Below are 25,732 nucleotides of genomic sequence, written 5' to 3' on the forward strand. Positions count from 1 at the left end.
GCCAGATGCATGATTGTTTCAAGTTGTTTTGCAAACACCATCATCATTTTCTTTTGCGTCATAATATCTCAAGAGCATTATTCCTCATCTACACTCCACTTCTGTTATCAAGGCCTGTTTTACTAGAGGCAATGTTTTAGAAAAATGTTTAGTCCAGTCAGACACGAAGAGGAATGGTACTAACCCTACCTTCCTTCATGTCATTGATTAGTATGTCAATCACACATTTTCAACACAACAAAAGCAACTTGTTCACTCTTCATCAATCTTTACTGCCTCAATTTTTTTTTTTTTTTTGCATTCACACATTTGACCAAACATATTTCTTCGTCTTATTTTCCTTTCTTCATTTAGGTTACGCATGTGTACACACATACACACACAGAGTCCATAAAAGAATAAGTTTACATTTCCATTTTCTCTCTCATTCTCTCCTGCTGTCTCACATACAACACCAGAATCCTATTTTATGAGCTGCCTTCCTGCTGACGGTAGTGACGAAACTCAGGTTTGAGCTCCCACATATTCTTGTGAGGTGCTTTCATGTTGTAAGTACAGATCTCCTGCAAGATCTCCTTCAGGTAAGGCTGCAACAATCATATTGTAAGCACTGGACTTCCTTACCATCATAATTCAGATGTCCTTTCAGAAATTTAATGTCTGGCACATTCAAAAATCTCCTTTTAAAAGACTATTTCTACCTGCCCTGCAAGCAATGCATGCTGGGAGGAGGCAGACAGAAGAGCAGGCATCTTGATTCCCAATCATACACCTAGCAGACCATGCTGGACAGTACTGTCGTGATACCCTGATCATACTACACCTACCAGGATAGTACTGTCAACTGCACTGTTCTTAACGAAGCCCTTACTCCCATGAAAACATAGGTCTAGAAAATAGCTAACAATCCACACTCAAGTACTATATTTACCAGAACAGCTTATTAGCCACACTATGCAAGCTTTAACAAACCCTACTATTGGTATATTATAGAAATGAAACTTGATGTGAAGAAGAACTGAAAGGCAAGAATTCAACTCACAATAGGCTGCTTGGTGATGCCCACCAGGTCTTTGACATTGTAGTACTGATGTTTCTCAAAGGCTGCAAACAACATGTCCATGACCCTGTCCCTATCTAGCCTTGACCTCTTGGCATCCTCCTTCTTCTTTTGCCTTTCTTCTGACTGTCAAATAGTCACCAATGTTGGAGGAAAAATGATTTGTGAACTATCATTTACTGTGGTGAACTTAAGTTCACTTTCCACTGAATGACATTTTGTCATGTCATCACAAGCGACTAGCACAACTGTAAAAGTTCTACAGAATGCTTACTGGAAAAAGCCAACAAAGAAATATAATGAACAAACAATGCAATCAATGACACAAATTTGCTTACACTGAAGATGTGATCACTGCGTGGTTTGTAAGCCATTACCACCTGCTGTAGAAGAACGATCTCTCGCTTGGGTTTGTTGTTGATTTCAAGTTGCTTTCTTTTAGGAGAAAAGGAAAAATAAAGAATACTTCTTAGTAACTTTTGGCAACATCATTTTCTTTCTTTAATAAAGCAAAATATTGATAAGAAAACAAAATATCAGAGTTCCTTTACTCGGGGTCTTTGTTGACTGACTGCCTTTTTAAGTAATTATATTATACAGGCCTATACATATAAAATTATACAGGAATTACACATGCATACATAGAAAAAGCAAAAATACTTTCACTAATGTGATGTGAGAATTTGTAGCAGACAATGGGCGCCTAACCATGATACTGGTCTATTTTGAAGATGCACTGATACATGAGACAGATGAATGGATGAATGCACTGTTTATAGAAAAACATATAGGTGCTAAGCAACAAAAAATATATTTAGTTTGCTGACCTAGTTTACTGCAATAACTCTGCTAATGATGAAATACTTTTTGGATTAGCAGAAAGTGGCTACATCATCTAATCTCTACTACAGATTAGTTCTAAAAGGACTAGCTGTGAAACTTATTAAAATTCAACATCAAAGAGGGTTTTGTCCAAGTCATCAAAAAACTGTTTGAGAGCTCCATAAGCGCAGTACTACTGGATCACAAAATGGCAGCTTCCTTTCACATGACAGTATGTGTCCATGGAGGGTGGCCACTATCACACCTTCTAGCCCTGACATCAGACACCAGCAGAGAACTGCAAGACCTTACCAACAGACTGACAGAGTTCCAACACATTGAATAGAGACCAGCATTTACAAGCACAAAGTATGGTCACTGACAACAGCAAATCAGACATCTATATAAACAAAGTACAGCTCAAAGTTGTAAACATATGTAAGTACTTGGGAGCCAATCTCTCCAAGATGTCCACCCTACAACATATATTTACATAAATACTGCAACTGCAGCAGCAGCAATGGCTAGGATGGACAGGGTCTGGTTCCACCATAACATCATGACATGCCAAGTACAATCTGTGCACAGTCCACTCATAGTTCTGATCCTGATCTATGGATGTGAAACATGGACTCTGCTTGCCAATATAATGAGGGGAATCTAGGCATTCAATAACTGCCTAAAAAGACTGTTCCATATATCATACAGAGAACATAAAACAAATGAGTTTGTATAAAACATAATCACCACACTAGTAGGACACCAAGAACCACTACTTGCAACAGTCAAGTCACATAAGCTGGTCTGCATGGTCATATGACCCAGCATTATGTTTTGTCAAAGACTACAGAATATAAGAATATTTTGAAAGAGTTTTTTTAGGGTTTTTTCCCCATTAATACAGTAATCCCTCGCCACTTCGCACCTTCACTATTTCACAGGTTTTTATAAGAAAGTAATGGGAAAAATGATTTGCGGATTTTCTGCAAAATTCAATCAGTGGAAAATATATATTTTTTATAAATTTTTAGATGAAAAAAGCCCAAAGTGTATAATAATATATTACCCATATTAATTCTAACAATAAAGAAATATTATAAATAATAAAATTTATATGAATTACAGTAAACAGTGCATGTATTTACTCTGAAAATATGACCTATTGTTCAGGAGTGCACAATGAGCTAGTTGCTAGCTGTATTGTTAACATGAAACAGTCAGCTAAAATACTAGTAAAATAGTTTTGTTCTACTGACTCTAGTGCTTAGTAGTCTGCACCTGGCCTCAGTTCTTTTAACTCCAGAGAGATTTTTATTCTCTGGATTGTCCACTGCATGTAGCTTTTTTAATTTGTTCGAGTGGCAAATCTTGTCTGTAGTCCAAATATATTATACCACACACTTTGGGCAGAACTCACCTATGCTGTCTGAAGAAAATTGGGCAAGGAAAGCACACTTACCGTTTGAGTTTTCTATAGTTGTCATCAGCTATGGGATGGCATTCTCCACGTTGGATGACTTTTCCTTCAATAAATACCCGATCTAGATGAAGAAGAAGAAAAAAAAAAAAACAGGTGAGGAGTGTTTCATGCATGAATTGGTATGTATATATGCAGGTGTGTGTAAGTGGCCATGAGTAATTTTCTGACAGTACAAAGATGGGTTGACAAATAATATTTTTGTCATTAGACATTTTGCCAAACCCTTTCTGTGTGTTCAAGCATGCATTCTTTCTTGAACATTTTTACTTAACGTTTTAGATACAATAATTTTAAAGAAATAAAAATATTGATGTAAGAAGAGAAAATTGGATAATGAAAAAGAAAATGGTGTAGTTTTCTACAGTCCTAGTAAATGTGGCATATGCTAATGAGAAGTGCCCTTCGTGCAGGCTTCTCTGAGCAGAACAAGTATTTCCTTCTTATATTATTATTCTGCATAAGTTTGTAACAATTAAAGAATTTTAAACTTTAACGTTTGCACTGTACACAAGCTAGTTTTCAAAATGTGATTGCAAACACCTGGGCCAAAATTGTGTTAGTGTGAAAACAAGACAAGACAAGGAATGCATTTTTTTTTAAATTTAGAACCATTTTAACAGTACTTTTACTGATTACAATTTCAAATACTTCATCTGATCTATAGACACTCATATCCACGCACCTAAATTGGGTGATTGTGAGAAAACAGTAAGATTTTGATTTGCAACAGCAGTCAGTGCAAACTTGTGTTGATGAGGAATGTCAGAGACTGTACCAACCTGTGCCATGATGGTGTCACTGGAGGTAAACAGTACCTCTGGCTTCTGTCCTGATGGCAGCCTGCTGAAACAAGAAAATGGGTGCTGGCAAGATCAGTGGCATTGTGGAAAGCTTCAAGTACAAAAAAACTGATAAACCCGTGGTACAATATTTTGTTATGTGATTGTTGATGTTTGATGGTGGTGATGCAGTGGCTAAAGTGCCTGTTACCAAGACGGTGAGAATTAGATGTCATGGGTTCATATTTCAGCTCTGAGATGGGCTGGAGTGTGAAGCAGGTTTTGGGACAACTACGGCCTGGGTGAGGCTACCTCTGCTCTCCGCAAGCTGTGGGGGAATCCAAAATCTTTGGATATCACACCTCTTTACACTAGTGTCTTTGGTTTTCTCCACCTTCTGTGTATATGTGTGTGTGCACACAAGGACATGAAGATACATTTCATGCCTACCTTAAAAAGTTGCGTGCATGTGCATATATAAATAAACATGTAAAGCACTTCGAGCTAGGGAAAGAAACTATATAACTGTGCCTTGTTATTATTATTATCATTATCAACCAAACTGCAATTTCATTGTCAATATGTCCTGGATATAGAAATCAGTGAACATGTTTAAGCTAAGCAACCTTGACCTCTCAATTTTCAGACACTGACTCTTAGGTCATACATAGCTAAGAAGCATAAGCAGTTTATATACACATACAAACTGTTTTATAATCCAGTAATACAATACTCTCATTTAAGAAACATCCATACGAATTTGAAATGCCTTAAAAACAAATAACGATAGGTTGAACAGAATTTTAGCGTTGTTGTGGTAACATAACTAACTTAAAACTAGAAGGCCATCTATGAAACTTAATGAGTATGAATTTCTCTCAAATGTTATTGTATGTTGTGAAAATAAAAAGGAAATGTAATTCTGACTCTTCAATCTGTGTGTGTCGCTGAATGTAGTAAAAGTAACAAAGTCGTCACACCATGTACAATATATGAGGCCAGTTGGAATAGTCTGATAACAAATGAGTGGGGCAGAGTGTCAAATCTAAGCTGTCATTATCACATGCACCAGTTTCTTGATGATGTCAAAGCAGTAGCAGTGTGAGCTACAGTGCCAAATCACATCCTGATACTGTATACTGACTAAAGGGTAAACTGTAACTTTGCAAACTTGTAATCATTTTTATTTTTAATTAAAACACAAGTGACTTAAAGCTACTTTCTTCAGAAGTTTGTGATCAACGTTCATGCTGTAACTGAAGCTTTCCACTGTTTTGGTCTTAACATGGTTATTTCCTGTGCTGATTACTATGGAAAAGATCTAAACTCACGCAAATTTGTCAGAGTACATGGTTGTGTCATCTACTGCAAATATACTGTACATAGAAAACTATGAGCATGCACAAGATTGACACACACTTCTAGATAAAGAGTTATCTTACTTTGATCTTGTAAGTCTTAGCTTTCCCACTTCACTGTTTCCTTCAGCCTTTTCCCATCTTTCAGCTAAATACTTAGGCACCTGGTAGAGAATGTAAGAGTTTATTACATTTCTCATAACTTAATGCATAATTTTAAATTATATTTTAAACATATAATTTTATCACGTATAATGTTAATTACATGACTCACTATGTGTGCATATATCTACGTGCATCCAGCGTTGATGTGGATATGCTTATACTAAGAAAAAGTGATGGAATTCAGTGAAAGTGATGACTGTTGTATTACATACAAATATGCTCAGCTGAACAAAGTCTATAATTTTGTAAACAAGAAAATATAAGATCATTGCACACTATTGAAAGCTAGATGCATTTAATGTTTATCAACTATCAAAGTATCTGAAAAAGTTGGTAAATTATTTCTGACGTAGTTTGTGTGGTTAATATATATATCAAAACAAACATTTTAATCACAAGAGGGTTGAGAATCTGTAGTGACATTCAAGTCATGTAAATAAATTTTAAGGCAACACAGTCGATGTGCATATATCAGCATGCCATTTTAAACACTAAGTTTTATACTTCCAAAAGAAACTGTATTTTTGCTTGGTCATTAATATTCTAGGTATCCCTCACATAACTATAGCTACACAAAAGGTGAATTACTGAATACAGAATTTTATAAATTTCCTTCTAAGAAAGATGATTGCAACAGAATCATCTTGGGGATGCCAAATGGTTAAAAAAAAAAAAAAAAAAAAAAAACTGAGAGCAACCTGAAAGGCCGATGTTTGCAGCTACCTGTGTAAAGGACTCAAACTTCCCAGCACATGTAACGGACTCAAACTTCCCAGCAGGACTAAACGTCTCAGTTCAAACTTCCGATGGATTAGTAAACATTTTCTTGGGTTTATTTATCAAAACAAGCTCAAAGCAGATTGTGAGTTGCATAATTTTGCTTTTGCAATGTTATAATGTTTCGTCCTTTACTTTTATTTCAAGTAAAATGCCAATCGAAGATTCACATGACCGATAAGCTTTATTTTTCTTCGCTTCATGACGAGACGTTTGGTTTCGCTGCTGTGCCTTCGAATTGTAAGCTATTCTATACCACGACCGATGATATTTTGAAAATATCAGCAAACTATTCGAAGGCACAGCAGCGAAACCAAACGTCTGCTTGGTCATTAATATTCTAGGTATCCCTCACATAACTATAGCCCGGAACTAGAAAACACCTGTGGGAAAGTCTGGTAGTGAAAAGATCAGGACAATTGACAATTTGATCACACGCGGCTATAAATCTGAATAAATATCATTTTACTTTTACAAGCCACACTCCTCTAGTGGCGGCCGTTACGTCCACATCCCGAGGCTCGTGTCCTTTGTCGATGGACTGCATTGCTCAGATTATTTGGGAACGTCGTCAATCCTCAGAAGCCTGCTGCTATCTGCGAAGTGTCGAACGCTGCTCTCGCTCTCCCACACAATGAAAACACAAAAGACAACATCACTTCCGGTTCCTCTGGCGCGTAATTTCGGCAAGTCTGTAGGTACACAATTGTTGATTTCGGGCAACCAGGAAAACTAGAAACAGTATAGAAAGTTTAGCAAATTTTGTCGCAGATTGTACTTCCACTTCAGGTACTATAATTATAAGTTTACTGCTCTTAGCATCCAACCAAACGGAAGTCGTTTAGGACAGTGTAAGTAAACAGTCACATGCCATGTTTAGTACGTAGGCTATTTGATTGGGGTTGGTTGGGTTTTTTTTTTTTTGGTGTTATTTTTTTTATTTATTTATTTATTTTTTTTTTTGCTGTTGTTTTTTTTACAGGTACCTTACCTGTGCCATTCGTGAGCAGACTCATTCCAGACAAGGATTGACAATGGAAGCATTTCTTAAAGGTTCTACTGCTTCATCCCAGACGAAAAAGGCTAGTGCACCTTTAGCAAGCACGTCAAAAAAAGACAACAAGGATGTCCAGCAATCACCGAAGCACATCCCTTGGGTGGAGAAATAGTGGGTAGAATTTTCCTATCCATTCTTCCCTCACTTTATAAATACGTAAGTGCGCGCGGACATATTCATGCACATATTTGTACAAAATATATTGGGCAACAATTGTGATTGCTAGTAAATACAAAGATTACCTTATGTTTACAAGAAATTGTTTTAAAAGAAAATTATTGTTTCTAGATGACTTTGTCAAGTTAGGTGAAAACTGTTCAGAACAATGATACAATTTTGTGGGCCTTTCCTTGTATCAAGGTAGTAAAATTATTTTACAGCTGCACTTGGAACGCTGGGCATGATTTGGTAGGTCAAGCATTACAATGATTACAAGAAATATCAATCAGAAATTGGATTTTAAACAGTCCTCCATAGTGCATATAATAAAAGACCATACTGTTGTCAAAATATATAAAATTGCAAATATGTTCACTGTATAACAATCTTCAACATTTTGTTCCCAGTTTTGAATTTTAATGCAATAACCTTGGGGATAAGCAAGATTTTGTCTTAATTTGTGTCTTAATCATCATTTACAGAAGTTATCCAAAAATGAAAGTTTCAGTCCCTTAATTGTCACAAATGTTTTTGGGAACATCCTCATAAAAACAGTTTTTTTTTTTTGGTTGGTCTGAGAAAATATTTGGTTGGTGCAGTGTCATCATAATACCAGAGTAAAATGTGATATTTCAAGTAAAATTTTGACGTTTACACCATTTCAGCCGACCACGCACAGTGGAAGATGTTGCACACCAAGATGAAGTTGTTGCTGTCCTGCGAAAGATACTTACTGGATCAGATGTGAGCCGGCCATAATGTTTTAATGTCTTTTTTTTAATTTTTCAACGAGTTATGCTCATGCTTGTGTTGTTTCTGACCTCTGCTGTTGTTTGTGGTGTATTCAGCATTCAGTGTCTTTTTAGTCATATTATTTTTTTCTTGGATTATTCTTTTAATTGCTGCTCTCATTTGGTATAATTTTTATTGACTGTCTCTCCAGATATTAGAGTTTTAGGCTTTGCTTTGTTGCTAAACACTGTGACATGTTTACAATTGTTAGAGGGCAGTGCTAGTGAGCAGTTGCTCATGATGGTCCTCCCAGGCATGCAGTGGCAGAGTGGTTATACCAATGTGTCGACGACGGCTACAATAGTATATGACAGATATGGTGGTTTTCTGTTTACTAGTTATTGCAACTCTGAATAGTGAAACAGGTAACCTCCTATCCAGTTTCAGATTAGAACTTTACAACTTGAATATACAAATTGATTTTCCCTAATTGTTTGGTAGCTGAGGACAATGCCAGTCTGGGATCTGTCCTTCACAAGTATGCTCCACCAGTTTGACATACTGAAAGGAGGACAGAGTAAGGCCAAGAGCCTTTGGTAAATGACAAGACTCACTAACTATTAAGATTTCTCTTTGAAGATGTTTACCAATCTGGTTAAGGGTGCAAAGAAAAGTACATTATTCTCTGCTTGCATCCTTTCCAGCAAAACTTATAAAGAACTGCTCTAGAATTTCAGTTGACTACCTGGCATTCAAACTGCCTCACCTCTGCCTACAAATCATGTTCTATGGATGTTTTTCAACTGTTTTTGCTGATTACTTCACAGAAAAGATTCAAGCCATCAAGAACAGCATTTCAGCTCCTTCCGCTGTAGCCTCATTATCAGTGACACAATAGTTGGTTTACTCTCACTCTCTCGACATTCCATTTAGCTTTCTTCATTCTTTCATTAACAGTTGTCTTCTGTCTCAGGTGTAAATCACACAAATTCCATTCCTTTGATGGACCTAAGCTCTAGAATTCTTTGCCCAACAATGTCAGGCACTCATTCTCTATCTCAGTCTTTAAATCTAATTTTAAAATGTACCCATTTCAGTACAGCTTGTGAATGTTGCAGTCTGGTTTCTGGTGTGAAAGAGTGTAAAATGATTGCCATGGCTGGAAGATAGGATGTTCCTCATGTTTATTTGATATTGTATGTATGTGTATATGCATGTTTACCTGATTGTGATGTCTGTCTCTGTCATACTACATTATTATTTCCTGCCCCTTGTAAGTGCATTTAGCTTGCCGCAGTGTAGGGAAATGCGCTATATAAATCCCATTACAATCAGGTACATGACTGAGCTTACCTGTTGAATAGGCCTTATAAATGCTGGTAATTATTATTACTGTAAATTTCGGACTATATGCTGGAACTTTTTTCCCCAGCTTTAAACCCTGCGGCTTAAACAACGATATGTCTTGTTTGTGGATTTTTCAGATTCCTATTAATTTTTTTTTTTAATTTTTTTTATTATGCTTCATAGGTGAACTGTTAATAATAATGCCATATAGACATTTTGGGTGTGTTCCTAATTATAATTTATTTTGCACATGGTACAGCCTTTGTTAATAAGTAAAGCAGTTTCAGAGGACATTGTGTAATGACACGATTTGTGATTTCTATTGATATTTTATTTTTTTCTATTAAAGTTATATTGCTACTCAATGTAATAATAATATTCTTTGAAGGAATCACAGTATCCATCAAAGGCTAGTTGAAAGTGCTTCTAAAAAATTATGAAGACACAGAATAATAATAACGATAATAATAACAGAACAAAGAGTTTATTATATTTACAGTTAATGTAGCTATTCATGTTGAAAAGAATGTGAAAGATGCAGACACTTCAGCTCAATGCCACTACCAAACTATTCCTTTCTAGCATTCTCGTTTTATGCAACAGTCATTTGACTTGCAGCTGGGATTTGTAGTTTTTGAGTTTGCTGAATCTAATTTTGTAACAAAAATCTGTAATTTCCTTCACTCAAACCAGTTTAACAGCTGCTTTTGTATGCTAAAGTGGGTTACTAGAGTATTCGATTATTGATTTTGTTTTTGTTTCAGCTGCCTAATTTGTTATTCTACGGTCCACCTGGCACAGGCAAAACATCTACCATTTTAGCAGCAGCACGCAGCCTTTTTGGGTAAAGTTTTTGCAGCCATACAGTATCTTGCCTGATAGCTCAACGAGAAGTTCCTAGTGGGTCTCACTCATAAGTGTACAAATATATTATTATAATTATAATAATAATAAGTTGAAATCCCAGTATGTGGCCAGGCCATCTGCACTTTAGAATATGGAATACAACTGATAGTGGAAGGGTGTTAAATATTAATAACCTCTTTCATGCCATAAAACACAATGCACACTTCTGCATGTAGACACACATTCACTCCCCCGACCCCCACCACACACACACCTACCCCCTACTTTAACCATGGGCAACATGGGTTTCGAGATGAAACTATATCCTCTTGACTACAAGGCATTTCCAGCACTAAGTGAACATTAATTTTGCTATATTAATATATTTTTTTCTCAACACATTAAAACCTATCATCATAGTTTATTTCTTTTTTTTTTTAAAAATAGAAAATGTTATAGGATTTGAAAAGCTTAAAGTGTTTTTGAATTAAAGCAAAAGTAGGTCAAGGGGCATACATTTTAATGTTTTCAATAGCATGTAAAAGGATGATAAAATATTTTATCAAATAAAATTATGTAAGAACTGTATAATTTCAAAAAATATTTGCCTCAAGTTTAGCATTCCCAGCATGTCTCACACAGCTCCAGCAAGCCTGTACAATGCTGAGATGAAGTCAGAGATAATTCATAACACTGTTAATTCATAGTTTTACAGCAAGTAGTTCCTTTAATAGCATTTATTTCTCATTGTAGTATTAGTGATGCATATTTTTCTTTGCTGGGTGCTTTCTGATTTAATTTGTTGTTTCTGTCTCATTAATAACCTGGCTGTGTTAACATTCTGGAGCATGTTTCACTGTGTATTATTATATTAGAAGTTATTATAGGTACAGGGGGCAGTCATATCCACTTAAGGTGGTGACAGCTTCAATTAGTGTGTTTGCTGCTGATCATATGTACATCCGTTAAAGCAGTGGTTCTTAACCGGTGTTCTATCGAATCCTTGGGGTTCGGTGAGTCGGTCTTAGGGTTCGGCGGAGCCTCCACCACGGAGATCAAGACACACCCGCAATTCATGATGACACTAAAGAAGGGTTCGATGAATGTGCATATGAGACTAAAAGAAGGGGGGGGGGGGGGGTTTGGTGTTTTACGCGCGTGTCAGCAACTGAGGCTATATTACGGCAAGCAGCCAGCCCTGTAAACAGATGCCACGTGCAGAGAAAGAATAGCGTGCCCGAGACGAGAAATGAACTCTGGGCAGCCAACCTTCACTGTATTGGTGACAGGCGCTAACCGTTGCGCCACCGGGCCGCCTAGAGACTAAAGAAGGGCTCGGTGAATGTGCATATGAAGCTTGTGGGTTCGGTACCTCAAAAAAGGTTAAGAACCACTGCGTTAAAGCTACCATGAAATCACAGCAATAGTATTGTATTTCTTGCACCCACAACGGTGAGTGAAACGTTTAAGTTGCTATTCATCATGCTTATTGTGCTCAAGCTGATCGTAAAGCATTTTATTAGGTTGATATGGCAATCTTACAAATGTGTTATATTCAACATTATATAATGTTCTGGTTTCTAGATAATGCTCTGTTGAATCATTTGTGTCAACTTGTCATCAACATTTATTGCTGATCTGTATTAATGGAACAATTTTATAGATTTTTCTATGTTTTACTTTAGCCATGACTTGTACCGGAGCCGTGTTTTGGAGTTGAATGCATCGGATGAACGTGGCATTAATGTAATCCGTGAGAAAGTGAAAAGCTTTGCCCAGTTCACAGCCAGCAATACACGCCCTGAGTAAGTTTTGGCAAAGATAGCTTCATATTGACAGCATTTTACCCCTGCATGGGTGTTCTGGAGAATGTAGCTATGTCTACTACAAAACTAGCTTGTTTAAAAAAATATGAAACGTAACAGTAGATGTACCCTCAAAGCAATTTAATAATAATAAAGTTAACTATGTAGCACTTTACCCCACCATCAGAGGCTAGCTGAAAGTGCTTCTAAAAAATTATGAAGACACAGAATAATAATAACGATAATAATAATAGAACAAAGAGTTTATTATATTTACAGTTAGTGTAGCTATTCATGTTGAAAAGAATGTGAAAGATGCAGACACTTCAGCTCAATGCCACTACCAAACTATTCCTTTCTAGCATTCTCATTTTCTGCGACAGTCTTTGACTTGCAGCTGGAATTTGTAGTTTTTGAGTTGACTGAATCTAATTTTGTACTCTATTATGTCTCCTACAATTGGATATCTACCAATTGAACAAATCTGGGAATAGGCATACTGTGAAATAGGTTTGAGTGTTTTGACTTTTCATTTTTACATTTGGGTTTCCACAATTAATTTTTATATAAATTTGTTTGAATCAAATAAAACCACTTAAAAGGGGTTTAAAAAGAGAAAGGAAATGTTTAAAGAAAAAAGAAATAGTACCCCTGACATTTATTTTGAGAGAGTACAAGATGTGCTTCGAAACATGAGATTAAGAAAAACAACACAATCAGTGACACGTCTTGAAAGGAAGTGTGAGAGGGAACTATGTTTAAGTAACTCTTCAAAGCTGCATTCATCTCAGTGGTAGCATATCATTTGCAGTGCACCTAAACTTACTGCAAGCAGATACGAGTGGATGTGGTGTGTAAAAAAGTTTCACTGTGATGAGGGACTTTCCTGATTTGGTTCTTTTCAGTGGCAAACCATGTCCACCATACAAAATTGTCATTCTGGATGAGGCTGATTCAATGACCTCCGCAGCTCAGGTAGGCTTCATGCAATCAACTCTGTTTAGGGTGAAGACTGCCATTAATGCCTTCTGGAAAAGCCTGCGTGTGGAGACCCTCTGGGAGTCAGACACATAAGCAACAAACCTATGCTTGCACGCAGTGATTCTACTGATCTGTATTGTTTTAAATATCTCTGTTCCTACATATGTAATTATTTTTTTAAAGAAACTAAAAAATTAATTTTCTTTAGAGCAACAACAAACTCAGAAACTTTTGCATGGCATGAGTCACACCATCAGTCTCATGAGCAACTAAAAATCCTGAGATCAGAAGATTCTGGTTTTACAAAAACAAATAGAGAAAATTTAGACTGTTGGAGATTTCAATTTATCAAAGACTTTCTTGCACCTGTTTGTTGCACCAGTTTACAATATGATTGTAGGTGTATGCATAGGCACATATTTTTGCTTTTCTCTTTTCGTTCCTTTTTTTCGTGTCCTTTTAGGCTGCTCTTCGGAGAACGATGGAGAAGGAGACAAAAACAACACGCTTTTGCCTCATTTGTAATTATGTCAGCCGCATCATTGAACCTATAACATCACGGTGTGCAAAGTTCCGCTTTAAGCCACTTGCAGAAACAGTAATGAGTGAACGTCTAAAGCACATCTGCAAAGAGGAAAAAGTCCAGATTGTAGAGTCGGTGAGTTAACCTTCACTTAAAAACTATTTTTATTGTGAGTTTGTGAGAGTTTTGAGGTTAATTTAAACTTTTCATTCTTATTTTAAGGCCAAGAATTATGTTTTTGGCATGGGGTGGGGGGAGTGAGGGAGGGGGTTTTGTGCATAATTAGGAATGATTTGACCACTCATTGCAGAGGAAATCATAGTTGGGTGTTTGTAAGAATTATCTCTATATTAACAAGAATCTGTGTCCGTGCCTAATCCATTTAGGTTCAGAAAGTTGTCTAAACCACTCCCCATCCAGAAACGAAGGCCTTTATTCATTGACTGACACCCCCTATCAAACATGTTGATATGAGAGAGTTTGGATGTTACTTTCTGCAGGCACTGGAGACACTGATGCATGTCTCAGATGGAGATATGCGCAGGGCTGTTATGTACTTGCAGAGTGCCAGCCGCCTCTGTGGTCAAGATGAACCAGTGACTGAGAACATCATAATGGATATCACTGGGGTGAGAACAAAAGTGGATAGTTGCTAAAGACATTTTATGGCTATCCAGTTGTAGTCTAACCCTAACCCTGAGCACAATAATTGATATCACTTGGGATAAACAGAAACATTTGTGACCCTCCACGACGAAATGAGTCTTAAGTCGGAAAATTGAGATTTGCTAAATTGCATATTTTTAAAAAGTACAGGTTCTGAACTTTCTTTTGATACAAAAGTTGTTCTTCTGGTCCTAACATTGAGTGAGTTATCAACGTTTGAAGTGGGAAAGTATGGTGGCGGCCATTTTGAGAAAAGCGGCTTCAAAGATTAACTTCAAGATGGCTGACTGGGTTTATTTACTCCTAAACTTTTGCAGACAAATATTTGAATCGCTCTTTAAAGAAGTTGAACATACAGGCTCCGGGCTTTCTAGCAAGGTATAACACGATGGGGTTATGACTGGGAAACAGCGTTTTAATTTCTTTTTTGTTCTGCAGAAATCAGTATGGATTGCAGTAGGGTACCTCGATTAAAACATATTTAAAGTCGATTTCTAACTTTTATTTTAACTTTAGCAGTGTATTTTCCTGATAGTTTAATAACAAAGGAATCCATTTTAAAAGCAAAGTCAAACTGTACAAAACTGGCCTGTCACATTTCGGGGCCTCTAGCACAAAACTGCTCCGCGCGACTTAAGACTCATTTCGTCGTGGAGGATCACATTTAGTTGCTGATTACATTTTTGTGACTGTCTAGATACATTTGTACAAACCCTATCCAGATGGGCATACTAAGCATGTTTTTGAAACATGTCTTGTGCAGGTAATGCCTGATGAGATGCTGGACCTTGTCCTCAAGACTTGCCATTCAGATTCCTATGAAAAGCTTGACCTAGTAGTGAAGGTAAAAACACAAGCACCTTCTTTATTTCTGCTTTGTACTGTCCCAGATGAGATGACTATATGGAGTTATCTTGACTAGCTAGCTCTATTCCACCTGTCTGCTCCTGATTGCCTTACCAATGAACAGGAAAAAACACAAAATCAGCCAACACCCCCCTTCCCCAACTGCCTTCTATCCTGCCTTTAAAGCCAGTGAGCTCACCTGGCTTTATGTCATTGGCTCCAGATCCAACTGCCTTGGTGGTGGATGCCTTGCTAATACCTTGGGAGGGTCTCAATATGTATGCCTTCCTCTGACAGAGTTACTGGCCTAGGTTCCGGCAAAAGTGAAGGGAGTCCGTATCAGTCTCCTTCTGGGGGCACCACTTGTTTTGGGGTTACTCATGGAGCTCTGACCTGTTAACCCTGTCCACGACAACCCTCCAAAACTGCCTTCGTCACAGATGTTGCTGAGACAGATCTTCCATTTGGTCCCAAAGTGTCTCAACCTTCATGTCTGTGACCCAGTGCGTGCCTATCACGTTTACCTTAGAAGAACAGCTTCCTGCAGGAAAGGCACGTATCATCTTTCTTCCTTGATGGGAGGTAGGATAGATACTGACTATGCAGCTGCTTAAGTCTTTCATCCAACTTATGTGAATCTCTCTCCCAGAGCAGATTCAACCCAGGGCCCATGAGGTTCGAGCTGTGGTTTCTAGCCTTGCATTCTTACGGCAGTTGGCTGGTGTTTGGATTCCATGTTTGCAAAGTTCTACTTGAGAGATCTTGCACGCTATTCTGTTTCTCTGGACACAGTAGGCACGGTGTCTGAAGCACAGCTTGTTGCCAGCCTGCCCTGCTTCTATTCCTCAGTAACTCAGCTTGCTGGAATTGAGGTGTGTTAAATTTTTTAGTGTTATTTCCACACACCCCACCTTTTCGTTAGCGGTCTGGTGGCGCATGTTAGTCATGTCATCTGGTAAGTACTCGAAGAAAGGAATTTTACCATCAAAAATAGTATTTTTTTATGCTGCACATAATGCATTAACACTGTCAGTGCATTAGACTAATTCTTTGTCCATCAAAATCATTATATAAAACGGACATAAAATATCAGTAACATATCTGTAACAACAGCTAGCCAAGTAATCCTTGAAATCCCTGGATCTAAAGCAACTGTTCTCATATCCACCTTAATATGTAGCAAATATTCCACTGACCTGTAACCCTGCCCAGACCTCAATAGTGCTGTTGGCAGGCCAGAACAGTTGCAGCATGGTGCCTGACAGTTCTCCAGGATAAAAACAGTGGTTATAAAATAGGAAAAGGACACATTATATACATGTATCTGTCTGCAGCAAATCATTCGAGAAGGTTACGCAGCGTCACAGGTGCTGAGTCAGTTGCATGATAGAGTGGTTAACATGGAGGACATTACTGACAGGCAGAAGTCAGCCATTTGTGAGAAGATGGGGGTATGCTGCTCTTGTACTTTACTCAACATGCAAACAAAGCAGCTTTACTTTAAAAAATCTGAATCGTACAAACATGCTTTCATTAAAGTATTTCATAGATGAGAAGCTCAGTAACTACACATACATATACACACACTAACCCATGCTAACTTTTGCATGAAGGGGTTTTGCTCTGTAATATTGGGTATTTTTGTATACAGTGCTGTTAACAGATAAAATTTAATTTTTTTATATACAACTAATGCAAAACTTTAATAGCATGTTGTCATTTTTAAATGAAATTTGTTTTATCATTTCATAGAGGAAGCATATTGATAAGTCATGTGTTGTAACTGAATTTGTGGCATTATCTCATGCAGGAGGTTGACAAGTGTCTGACAGATGGAGCGGATGAATATCTTCAGATGATAGCACTATTCTCTGTCATCATGCAGCAGTTGTGTCATGGAGAGTAAACTGTTATTGTCGGTAGGGAGTGTCATTCTCAACAGGGCGGTGCCAGCTTTAAACCTGTTTTCATGACAGTTTGCTGATGCTCATGGTGAAATGTCAGTGATGACAGAATGTCTGCTGTACCTTGTATGATGTTGACCAGAGACAAATTGAATGATAACAACTGGTTTTGTTTTGTTTTGTTTTGTTTTTTTGCACATTTAACTCATTAGACCCTTTATTATGTTGAATAAAATATAAGAGATGATTTTGCGAAACAAAAAAAAAAAACCACCACATTGCTTTAGAAATCTACAATTTAAAAAAAAATTATTTCTCAAAAGCAATGGGAAAAAAAAACTGTGAATTGTTTGGATGTTGTGAAGAAATGTCTTCCTCCCTAACGAGTTGCAATTTCTGCTTACAAATAAATCCAATCACTTACAACCCATGGTGGATAAACAGCGCTACTATAAAGCTAACCTAGCAAGACCAGTTTCTTATGTATGAATCACTGTTGCTACATGTGCTGAAGTGTAATGAGAAGTGGTACATAAATTGGTAAATTTGCTCTCACCAGCCTTAGTTGCTGGCATTGGATAAAACCTCAGCATCCTGCCTTGGTAAATTGTACATGAGAAATCTTGTATCACTGTTCTGGACTATCAAGGGAGCGGAATATTATTGCTCCTTTCTTGTAGAATTTGATCTGAACTTATTATCAGTGTTGATAAATTATATCCGCCTGATCAATCAGTTCTTGATAAACTGTCACAAAAATGTCAGGCTTGACAGTCAATTTTGTCAAATAGATTCAAGATTTATTATAATTAATTTATAAACACTCATTTGGCGTCCATTGGGGTTCTGTACAGCATGTTTGTGAAAGGTTCGTTGAAAGCGTTTTATAAAAAATCCTGTACTTAAGCAAAGTAAGTTTTCATGTGTGAAGTAGCCAGCAAATTGTCAGAAGCTTGAGCACTATATGCAATGTTTGAATAGAGTCCATCACTTTGTGTTAAATTCTTTATCTGTGTTATAAAACAACTTGGCAAAACCCTATCACCTGCATTGTTTCAGTTTGAAGAGGGCAGTCTTATGAGTTAGAGAGGGAAGTGTCGTCATACAAAGAAAAACATGAAAGTGTTCTGATAAATGATTTGTATTGACAAGACACAGCAGCAGATGCCGCTGTTAGCGCCGACTTGACTGCCTCACTTGTACGAGTCCTACTTCGTCCTGTTGTGTGACCACATCACATCCCCGTCGTCATACAAGGAATGTTCGCACACGTGATGCAGGGAACACTCGCGCACATCATGCCAGGATTTCAATGTAGCCTTAGTTCCTAGCACTACGCCGAAATGTCAGGTGTTTCCAACAACGCCACTACATTAGTAGTTCATTGGAAATACGCCTCTCCCTCTCCCTAGTTTTCATTCTATTAATAGTTTTCGGAATTGGCCGCAGGAAGTGTATGAGCATGATCCGGAGAGGCAGCAAAAGTTCTATTACATAACTATTGCTATAGTAATATTTCATTTGCAACACTACCATCCTTCATGGTGGGCACTGACGACAGTCCAATCGTTTAAGTTCAACTAACGGTCAGTTTGTGAAATTGAATAAACACTACATCATCAGTGGTCACCCAGTACCGTAACAAAGTGATATGTCAGCACTTTTTTGAAAAAGAAACCCAACAGCAAATTTCCAGCCTTGCGTTTTACCGTTAGGCACGTCCAGGTCGTCCACAAACTCCGCCTGATGGTGCTGCACAAACATGGAACAAAAGGTTTCACTGCAGCCTCTGATTTAAACAAAGAATTTAGAAAGTTTATTAGCGCAGACCAGTGAAACCACCTTTCTACACACGCACTCGCTCGTGAACGAGTTCAGTCGCATGCGAAGAGCTGTTGGCATTCATTTCCTCCCAGCATCCTCCTCCCCCCCCCTCCTAGTCACCTCACCACAGCTCTGACGGGCTCTTGCATCAAGGATGTCAATAATAATGACAGGAAAAGGGGGGCTACTACTGACAGGAAGTTAGGCCCAAGAAAAACGGTCCAAGCACTCGACTCGCTGATGTAGTTCAAGAAACTTGTGAAGAGCTTTGTTGGGCCATGAGTGAAAGTCGTACTTAAACTAGTTGTGACATGAGTAGTGTTGCAGTTACTGTCAGACTACTGCCAAAACTAGTTGTGACATGAGTAGTGTTGCAGTTACTGTCAGACTACTGCCAAAACTAGCTGTGACATGAGTAGTGTTACAGTTACTGTCAGACTACTGCCAAAACTAGTTGTGACATGAGTAGTGTTGCAGTTACTGTCAGACTACTGCCAAAACTAGCTGTGACATGAGTAGTGTTGCAATTACTGTCAGACTGCTGCCAAAACTAGCTGTGACATGAGTAGTGTTGCAGTTACTGTCAGACTACTGGCAAAACTAGTTGTGACATGAGTAGTGTTACAGTTACTGTCAGACTGCTGGAAAAAAACTAGTTGTGACATGAGTAGTGTTGCAGTTACTGTCAGACTGCTGGCAAAACTAGTTGTGACATGAGTAGTGTTGCAGTTACTGTCAGACTACTGCCAAAACTAGTTGTGACACGAACAGTATTGCAGTTACACTAGTTCTGACACGAGTAGTACAGTCGGACCTCGATAAGTCGACTTTCCCGAAGTGGAAAACCTCCCTATATCGAATGAATTGTCAGTTGCCGGCCAAATTCCTGCGCCTATTTCGCCATTTTCCTTAACTCGAAAACTCCGTAAGTCAATTTTTTTTTGTCGGGTCCCTTTGAGTTGGACTTACCGAGGTCCGACTGTATTGCAGTTACTGTCAGACTGCTGCCAAACTCAGAAGTCTGCTACTTGGAGATAAAGATGAGAGAACTTTAATGCTCGGGGTGCCAGACACTGCTACAAGTCATTTCTTTCTGCGAACTTTTGTCTCGTCCGAAGGCAGCAGCAACGTCCGCTCTACGACAACCGACCTCACCGAGCCAGTTGGGTACAAGAGGGAGGCTTCTCAACATCCATCGAGGTGTAACCAGGTGTCGGCCGCTGAAGTCAGGCATCCTGCAGTGCTTGGAACCGAGCGGTGGCTCATTTAGTGGACATGATGTGTTATCTGTGTGTGTGTGTTAGCTCCGTGTGTGTTAGCTGTGTGTGTGTGTGTGTGAGTTGTGTGTGTGTGTGTGTGAGTTATCTGTGTGTGTGTGTTAGCTCTGTGTGTGTTAGCTCCGTGTGTGTGTGTGTTAGCTGTGTGTGTGAGTTATCTGTGTGTGTGTGTGTGTGTTAGCTCTGTGTGTGTGTGAGTTATCTGTGTGTGTGTGTTAGCTCTGTGTGTGTGAGTTATGTGTGTGTGTTAGCTCTGTGTGTGTATTAGCTCTGTGTGTGTTAGCTCTGTGTGTGTGTGTGAGGTATCTGTGTGTGTGTGTGTGTGTTAGCTTTGTGTGTGTATTAGCTCTGTGTGTGTTAGCTCTGTGTGTGTGTGTGAGAGAGAGAGGTTGTTGTACCTTTGCCTGTGACGTGGTTTTGCCTTGAAGATAATGTTGACTAACACAACTGCTGTAGTCGTAGCAATGTTGAGGAAACTGCGGCAAACAAACAATGATAACAATGACCGTCACGGTCTCTGACTCCCAGTGTCGTTAGAGGAACATTTTGTTTTCTCTGTCTAAATGTGATTGGCTCGCTTCATAGCACGTGTAGAATTTAAAACCTTCGTAATCCTCTTGTCGTTTGTAAAATTGAGATCAAGTGGCGGCAAGGCACGAGAGCTCGCTAAGAGCAGACGACTGTAAGGAGACCTTTTCCGTTTCCGGGGTTAGAGAGCTCGCCCTGCTCGTCGTCGCTGTTGTTGACGGCGGTGCACACTGCCGAGGGCTGAGAGGGGGAGAGGTGGTTGCCAACAGCGTGCGTTGCCAGCGACACTCCAAGCAAGTGTTATCCATGTCGGGCCAAGGCTTTTCTTGTCCCTCACCCACAGCTTGCCGATGTTAGGGACACAGTGTTACAGTTACACGGTTACAGTCATGAGAGCCTGCAGCGGGTGGATGTTCCAGGAGGTAGTGAGGTAGCAGGGAGGTAAGAGGCAGCTAGCGAGCCCCGTGAGTCTCCTCACCTCGCCACACTCAACAATGGCGTCTGCTCGTGTGGCCAAGGCACGAAGATATGGCTCGGCCAAGAGAGATTCCGCCTCCTTCCAGGACGACGATGAAAGCAGAAGCTTGGATTACAAATTGGAGGATTTGGAAATTCTCTCCACCATTGGTAAGTAAAGTAGGTGTACGGACATTATGGTTGTACCATACACGATGTTAAGTGCCGACACACACACACTCAGAGAAAGAAAAACGCACATTCAGAGAGAGAGAGAAATATATTCACACAGAGAGAGAGAGCACCGCCGTGCCCTAATTACAGATAAAGTTGCAGACAGCTCCGATCTCCTGTTCGCATCAGCAGTCGCTGACCTTGGCAACACGTGCTGTGTGCTGTACTCCGTGTGTAGAGGTGTGTGCAGTCAGCATACCTGTAACGTGTGTAGAGTTGTTTACAGCCAATGTACCTGTAACGTGTGTAGAGTTGTTTACAGTCAGCATACCTGTAACGTGTGTAGAGTTGTTTACAGTCAGCATACCTGTAACGTGTGTAGAGTTGTTTACAGTCAATATACCTGTAACCTGTGTAGAGTTGTTTACAGTCAGCATACCTGTAACGTGTGTAGAGTTGTTTACAGTCAATATACCTGTAACGTGTGTAGAGTTGTTTACAGTCAATATACCTGTAACCTGTGTAGAGGTGTGTGCAGTCAGCATACCTGTAACGTGTGTAGAGGTGTGTGCAGTCAATATACCTGTAACGTGTGTAGAGGTGTGTGCAGCCAATGTACCTGTAACGTGTGTAGAGTTGTTTACAGTCAATGTACCTGTAACGTGTGTAGAGTTGTTTACAGTCAATGTACATGTAACGTGTGTAGAGTTGTTTACAGTCAATATACCTGTAACGTGTGTAGAGTTGTTTACAGTCAATGTACCTGTAACGTGTGTAGAGTTGTTTACAGTCAATGTACCTGTAACGTGTGTAGAGGTGTGTGCAGCCAGCATACCTGTAACGTGTAACGTGTGTAGAGTTGTTTACAGTCATTATACCTGTAACGTGTGTTTCCAGTCAATGTACCTGTAACGTGTGTAGAGTTGTGAGTACAGTCAACATACCTGTAACGTCTGTAGAGTTGTTTACAGTCAATATACCTGTAACGTCTGTAGAGTTGCATACAGTCAACATACCTGTAACGTGTGTAGAGTTGTTTACATTCAATATACCTGTAACATGTGTAGAGGTGTGTGCAGTCAGCTTACCTGTAACGTGTAACGTGTGTACAGTTGTTTACAGTCAATATACCTGTAACGTCTGTAGAGTTGCATACAGTCAACATACCTGTAACATACAGCGAAATGTTCCACAAAACTGTGAGGAATGTAGGAATGAAGAGCTGTTGCTGAAATGTTTAAACTCCTCCCACCCCCACTCGGCAACACACGCACACAAGAAACACTTGACTTCCTCCTCACAACCTGCACGACACCATGCACCACACATTGCGTAGCCTGCAGATCATGCATGACTTCAATCCCAAAGATAAGTATACGGCCACGCATGGTGTACATGGGCTGTGCGCATGACTGCACGAGGTGAGATAAGTATACGGCCACACATGGTGTACATGGGCTGTACGCATGACTGCACGAGGTGAGATATGTATACGGCCACACATGGTGTACATGGGCTGTACGCTTGACTGCACGAGGTGAGATAAGGATGCAGCCAGGCAATGGTATAATCACTGCTTCACGGCTACTTTAGCTTGAGACAGTTCTCACCCGACACTGCCGCTAGTTCACAGCTACTAGCATCAGCTAGTTGTCATCTGACTGCCACTATAGTTCCCCATTGCCATCATCAGCTAGTTCTCACCCGACACTGCCGCTAGTTCACCGCTACTAACATCAGCTAGTTGTCATCTGACTGCCGCAACTTCATCGTTGCTAACATCAGGTGGGGGTCTAACCTCCTGACACTGCCACTAGTTCACCGCTACTAGCATCAGCTAGTTGTCATCTGACTGCCACTAGTTCACAGCTACTAGCATCAGCTAGTTGTCCTCTGACTGCCGCTAGTTCACCGCTACTAGCATCAGTTAGTTCTCATCTGACTGCCACTAGTTCATCGTCTGGTCGTATGTGTGGTTGATGAACTGCGGGCTATACACCACGGTCTCTTAGTGTAGCTATGAACTGCAGGCTATACACCAGACTAGTTCGTGTGTGGTTGTTTGTGCTGTATCAGGTGTTTCCTCCAGTTCATCAGTTGTAATATATATTCCAGGAGAGCTAAGACGCCTAGTGCCGCGACATATTGTTGTGAGTTGATGCTGAGATCGTCAGGTGCCCTAACATTAAAATATTGTCTGTCCTTTTTTCTGTCTTTAAGTGCGGTCAGTGCACTTTGACCTGGACGTAGTTATGTGATAGCCCTGACACACTATAGCACATGAAGACGATAAGCACAGAGACAGAGAATGTGTGGTGGGCTAGAGGTGACTCATGTCGATGATTGTAGACACGATACGACTGTCACTAACACAGAGAGAGAAATGTGGTGTGTGGTGTCACACTGTTAGTGTTAGTAGTGACTGTCACACTGTTAGTATTAGTAGTGACTGTCACACTGTTAGTATTAGTAGTGACTGTCACATTGTTAGTATTAGTAGTGAGTGTCACACTGTTAGTATTAGTAGTGACTGTCACATTGTTAGTATTAGTAGTGACTGTCACACTGTTAGTATTAGTAGTGACTGTCACACTCCTAGCATTAGTAGTGACTGTCACACTGTTAGTATTAATAGTGACTGTCACACTGTTAGTATTAGTAGTGACTGTCACACTGTTAGTATAAGTACCAGTTGTCACACTGTTAGTATTAGTAGTGAGTGTCACATTGTTAGTAAGTGACTGTCACACTGTTAGTATTAGTAGCGACTGTCACACTGTTAGTATAAGTACCGGTTGTCACACTGTTACTATTAGTAGTGACTGTCACATTGTTAGTAGTAGTGAGTGTCACACTGTTAGTATTAGTAGTGACTGTCACATTGTCAGTATTAGTAGTGACTGTCACACTGTTAGTATTAGTAGTGACTGTCACACTGTAAGTGTTAGTAGCGACTGTCACACTGTTAGTATTAGTAGTGACTGTCACACTGTTAGTATTAGTAGTGACTGTCACACTGTTAGTATTAGCACCGGCTGTTGGTGGCTGCTTGCTTTGTTAGTATTGGTAGCGACTTTTTAATTGTTAGTGTGAATAGTAACGGTCACATTGTTGGTGTCGTCATCATCATCGTCATCTTCACCATCACAGTCTAGCAGTGGTTACACTAGCAGGACCAGTACCTGTAACTGTGATAACACGTGTCGTGCTCAGCCTCAACATCAGAATCAGCAAAAAGGTCACCTGCAACTACCGCAGCGGGTCGTCAAAGACATCCACAGATGAGTGGAAAGAAACATCGAACACAGGTACAGGGCTTCTGCTAGGGCTAAAATCTTTGGGGTCCCAGGGACCCCTTCTTCAGATTTTTAAGGGGTCCCTGTTCTTTGCCCAAATTTGAAGGGGACCCCATTGACGAAAATTGAAGGGGTCCTCCGAACTTTTAATGCGTACTGTACGCAATTTTTTGCGTAAGCAGAAGCCCTGCAGGTAGTAAGAGATGTTGTGTCAGGTACATGTCAAAGACAGGTAGTAAGAGATGTTGTGTCAGGTACATGTCAAAGACAGGTAGTAAGAGATGTTGTGTCAGGTACATGTCAAAGACAGGTAGTAAGAGATGTTGTGTCAGGTACATGTCAAAGACAGGTAGTAAGAGATGTTGTGTCAGGTACATGTCAAAGACAGGTAGTAAGAGATGTTGTGTCAGGTACATGTCAAAGACAGGTAGTAAGAGATGTTGTGTCAGGTACATGTCAAAGACAGGTAGTAAGAGATGTTGTGTTAGGTACATGTCAAAGACAGGTAGTAAGAGATGTTGTGTCAGGTACATGTCAAAGACAGGTAGTAAGAGATGTCGTTTAAGGTACCACATCAAAGACAGGTAGTAAGAGATGTGTCAGGTACATGTCAAAGACAGGTAGTAAGAGATGACAGCGACTGTGACAGGTGCAGGAGGCTAAAGTCAGTGTGAACTCTCGTCAATGTCATGTTTACTGAAAACTGACAGTACCCTGACAACCGCACACTGGCTGTGTTGACACCCTAGCAGCTGTGCACTAGAACGAGTCTAGAAGGTGGAATAGGTGTGCGCGAGCTGATGGCTACACAAAGCTATCAATGAGACCCTCAGGTTAGCAGGTGTGCATCAGTACCTCACCTGTCTAATC

General features: G+C 39.5%; 3 protein-coding genes across 7 annotated transcripts in view; 2 read left to right on the top strand and 1 right to left on the bottom strand.

The window, feature by feature from the left end:
* Positions 1-251: 251 nt before the first annotated feature.
* Positions 252-7,047, bottom strand: LOC112554794 (general transcription factor IIF subunit 2-like). Of its 2 annotated transcripts, none has more exons than XM_025222834.1 (7): positions 6,911-7,047; positions 5,584-5,663; positions 4,045-4,202; positions 3,342-3,423; positions 1,399-1,495; positions 1,043-1,186; positions 252-587 (listed from the first exon to the last, which is right to left on the bottom strand). In XM_025222834.1, exons 1-7 carry the CDS (start codon positions 6,986-6,988, stop codon positions 468-470), a joined length of 759 nt encoding a protein of 252 aa, XP_025078619.1. In that variant the 5' UTR covers positions 6,989-7,047; the 3' UTR covers positions 252-467. The 2 variants fall into 2 exon arrangements, with proteins under 2 accessions (XP_025078619.1, XP_025078618.1); XM_025222833.1 differs by having other exon boundaries at positions 4,045-4,205.
* Positions 7,005-18,348, top strand: LOC112554793 (replication factor C subunit 4-like). 4 transcript variants are annotated; one of them, XM_025222830.1, is made up of 11 exons: positions 7,005-7,135; positions 7,424-7,609; positions 8,323-8,401; positions 10,501-10,580; positions 12,268-12,387; positions 13,293-13,362; positions 13,832-14,026; positions 14,392-14,520; positions 15,321-15,401; positions 16,738-16,854; positions 17,214-18,348. In XM_025222830.1, the coding sequence occupies exons 2-11, from the start codon at positions 7,476-7,478 to the stop codon at positions 17,307-17,309; spliced, it is 1,101 nt and encodes a 366-aa protein (XP_025078615.1). In that variant the 5' UTR covers positions 7,005-7,135; positions 7,424-7,475; the 3' UTR covers positions 17,310-18,348. The 4 variants fall into 4 exon arrangements, with proteins under 4 accessions (XP_025078615.1, XP_025078617.1, XP_025078614.1 ...); XM_025222832.1 differs by having other exon boundaries at positions 7,092-7,139; XM_025222829.1 differs by having other exon boundaries at positions 7,111-7,230.
* Positions 18,349-20,748: 2,400 nt separating this feature from the next.
* The window catches only part of LOC112555942 (cAMP-dependent protein kinase catalytic subunit PRKX-like), a 29,564-nt gene continuing 24,580 nt past the window's right edge, over positions 20,749-25,732 (top strand). Inside the window, exon 1 of the mRNA XM_025224554.1 lies at positions 20,749-21,563. Within this exon, the coding sequence (XP_025080339.1) occupies positions 21,431-21,563 (133 nt within the window). The 5' untranslated portion in view covers positions 20,749-21,430. The remainder of the gene's footprint in view (positions 21,564-25,732) is intronic.

Source organism: Pomacea canaliculata, linkage group LG14 (genome assembly GCF_003073045.1).
Source record: "Pomacea canaliculata isolate SZHN2017 linkage group LG14, ASM307304v1, whole genome shotgun sequence".
Classification (NCBI taxonomy): domain Eukaryota; kingdom Metazoa; phylum Mollusca; class Gastropoda; order Architaenioglossa; family Ampullariidae; genus Pomacea; species Pomacea canaliculata.

Excerpts from the sequence above, each read along its gene's own strand:
- LOC112554794 (XM_025222833.1), bottom strand. The coding sequence starts at position 6,988 with ATGCAGTCCATCGACAAAGGACACGAGCCTCGGGATGTGGACGTAACG. Across the intron at positions 5,664-6,910 it reads GAGGAGTGTGGCTTGTAAAA|GTGCCTAAGTATTTAGCTGA; the intron begins GTAAAATGATAT and ends ATTCTCTACCAG. Across the intron at positions 3,424-4,044 it reads CTCACAATCACCCAATTTAG|ATCGGGTATTTATTGAAGGA; the intron begins GTGCGTGGATAT and ends TTCTTCATCTAG.
- LOC112554793 (XM_025222830.1), top strand. The coding sequence starts at position 7,476 with ATGGAAGCATTTCTTAAAGGTTCTACTGCTTCATCCCAGACGAAAAAG. Across the intron at positions 7,610-8,322 it reads ATCCCTTGGGTGGAGAAATA|CCGACCACGCACAGTGGAAG; the intron begins GTGGGTAGAATT and ends ACACCATTTCAG. Across the intron at positions 12,388-13,292 it reads GCCAGCAATACACGCCCTGA|TGGCAAACCATGTCCACCAT; the intron begins GTAAGTTTTGGC and ends GGTTCTTTTCAG.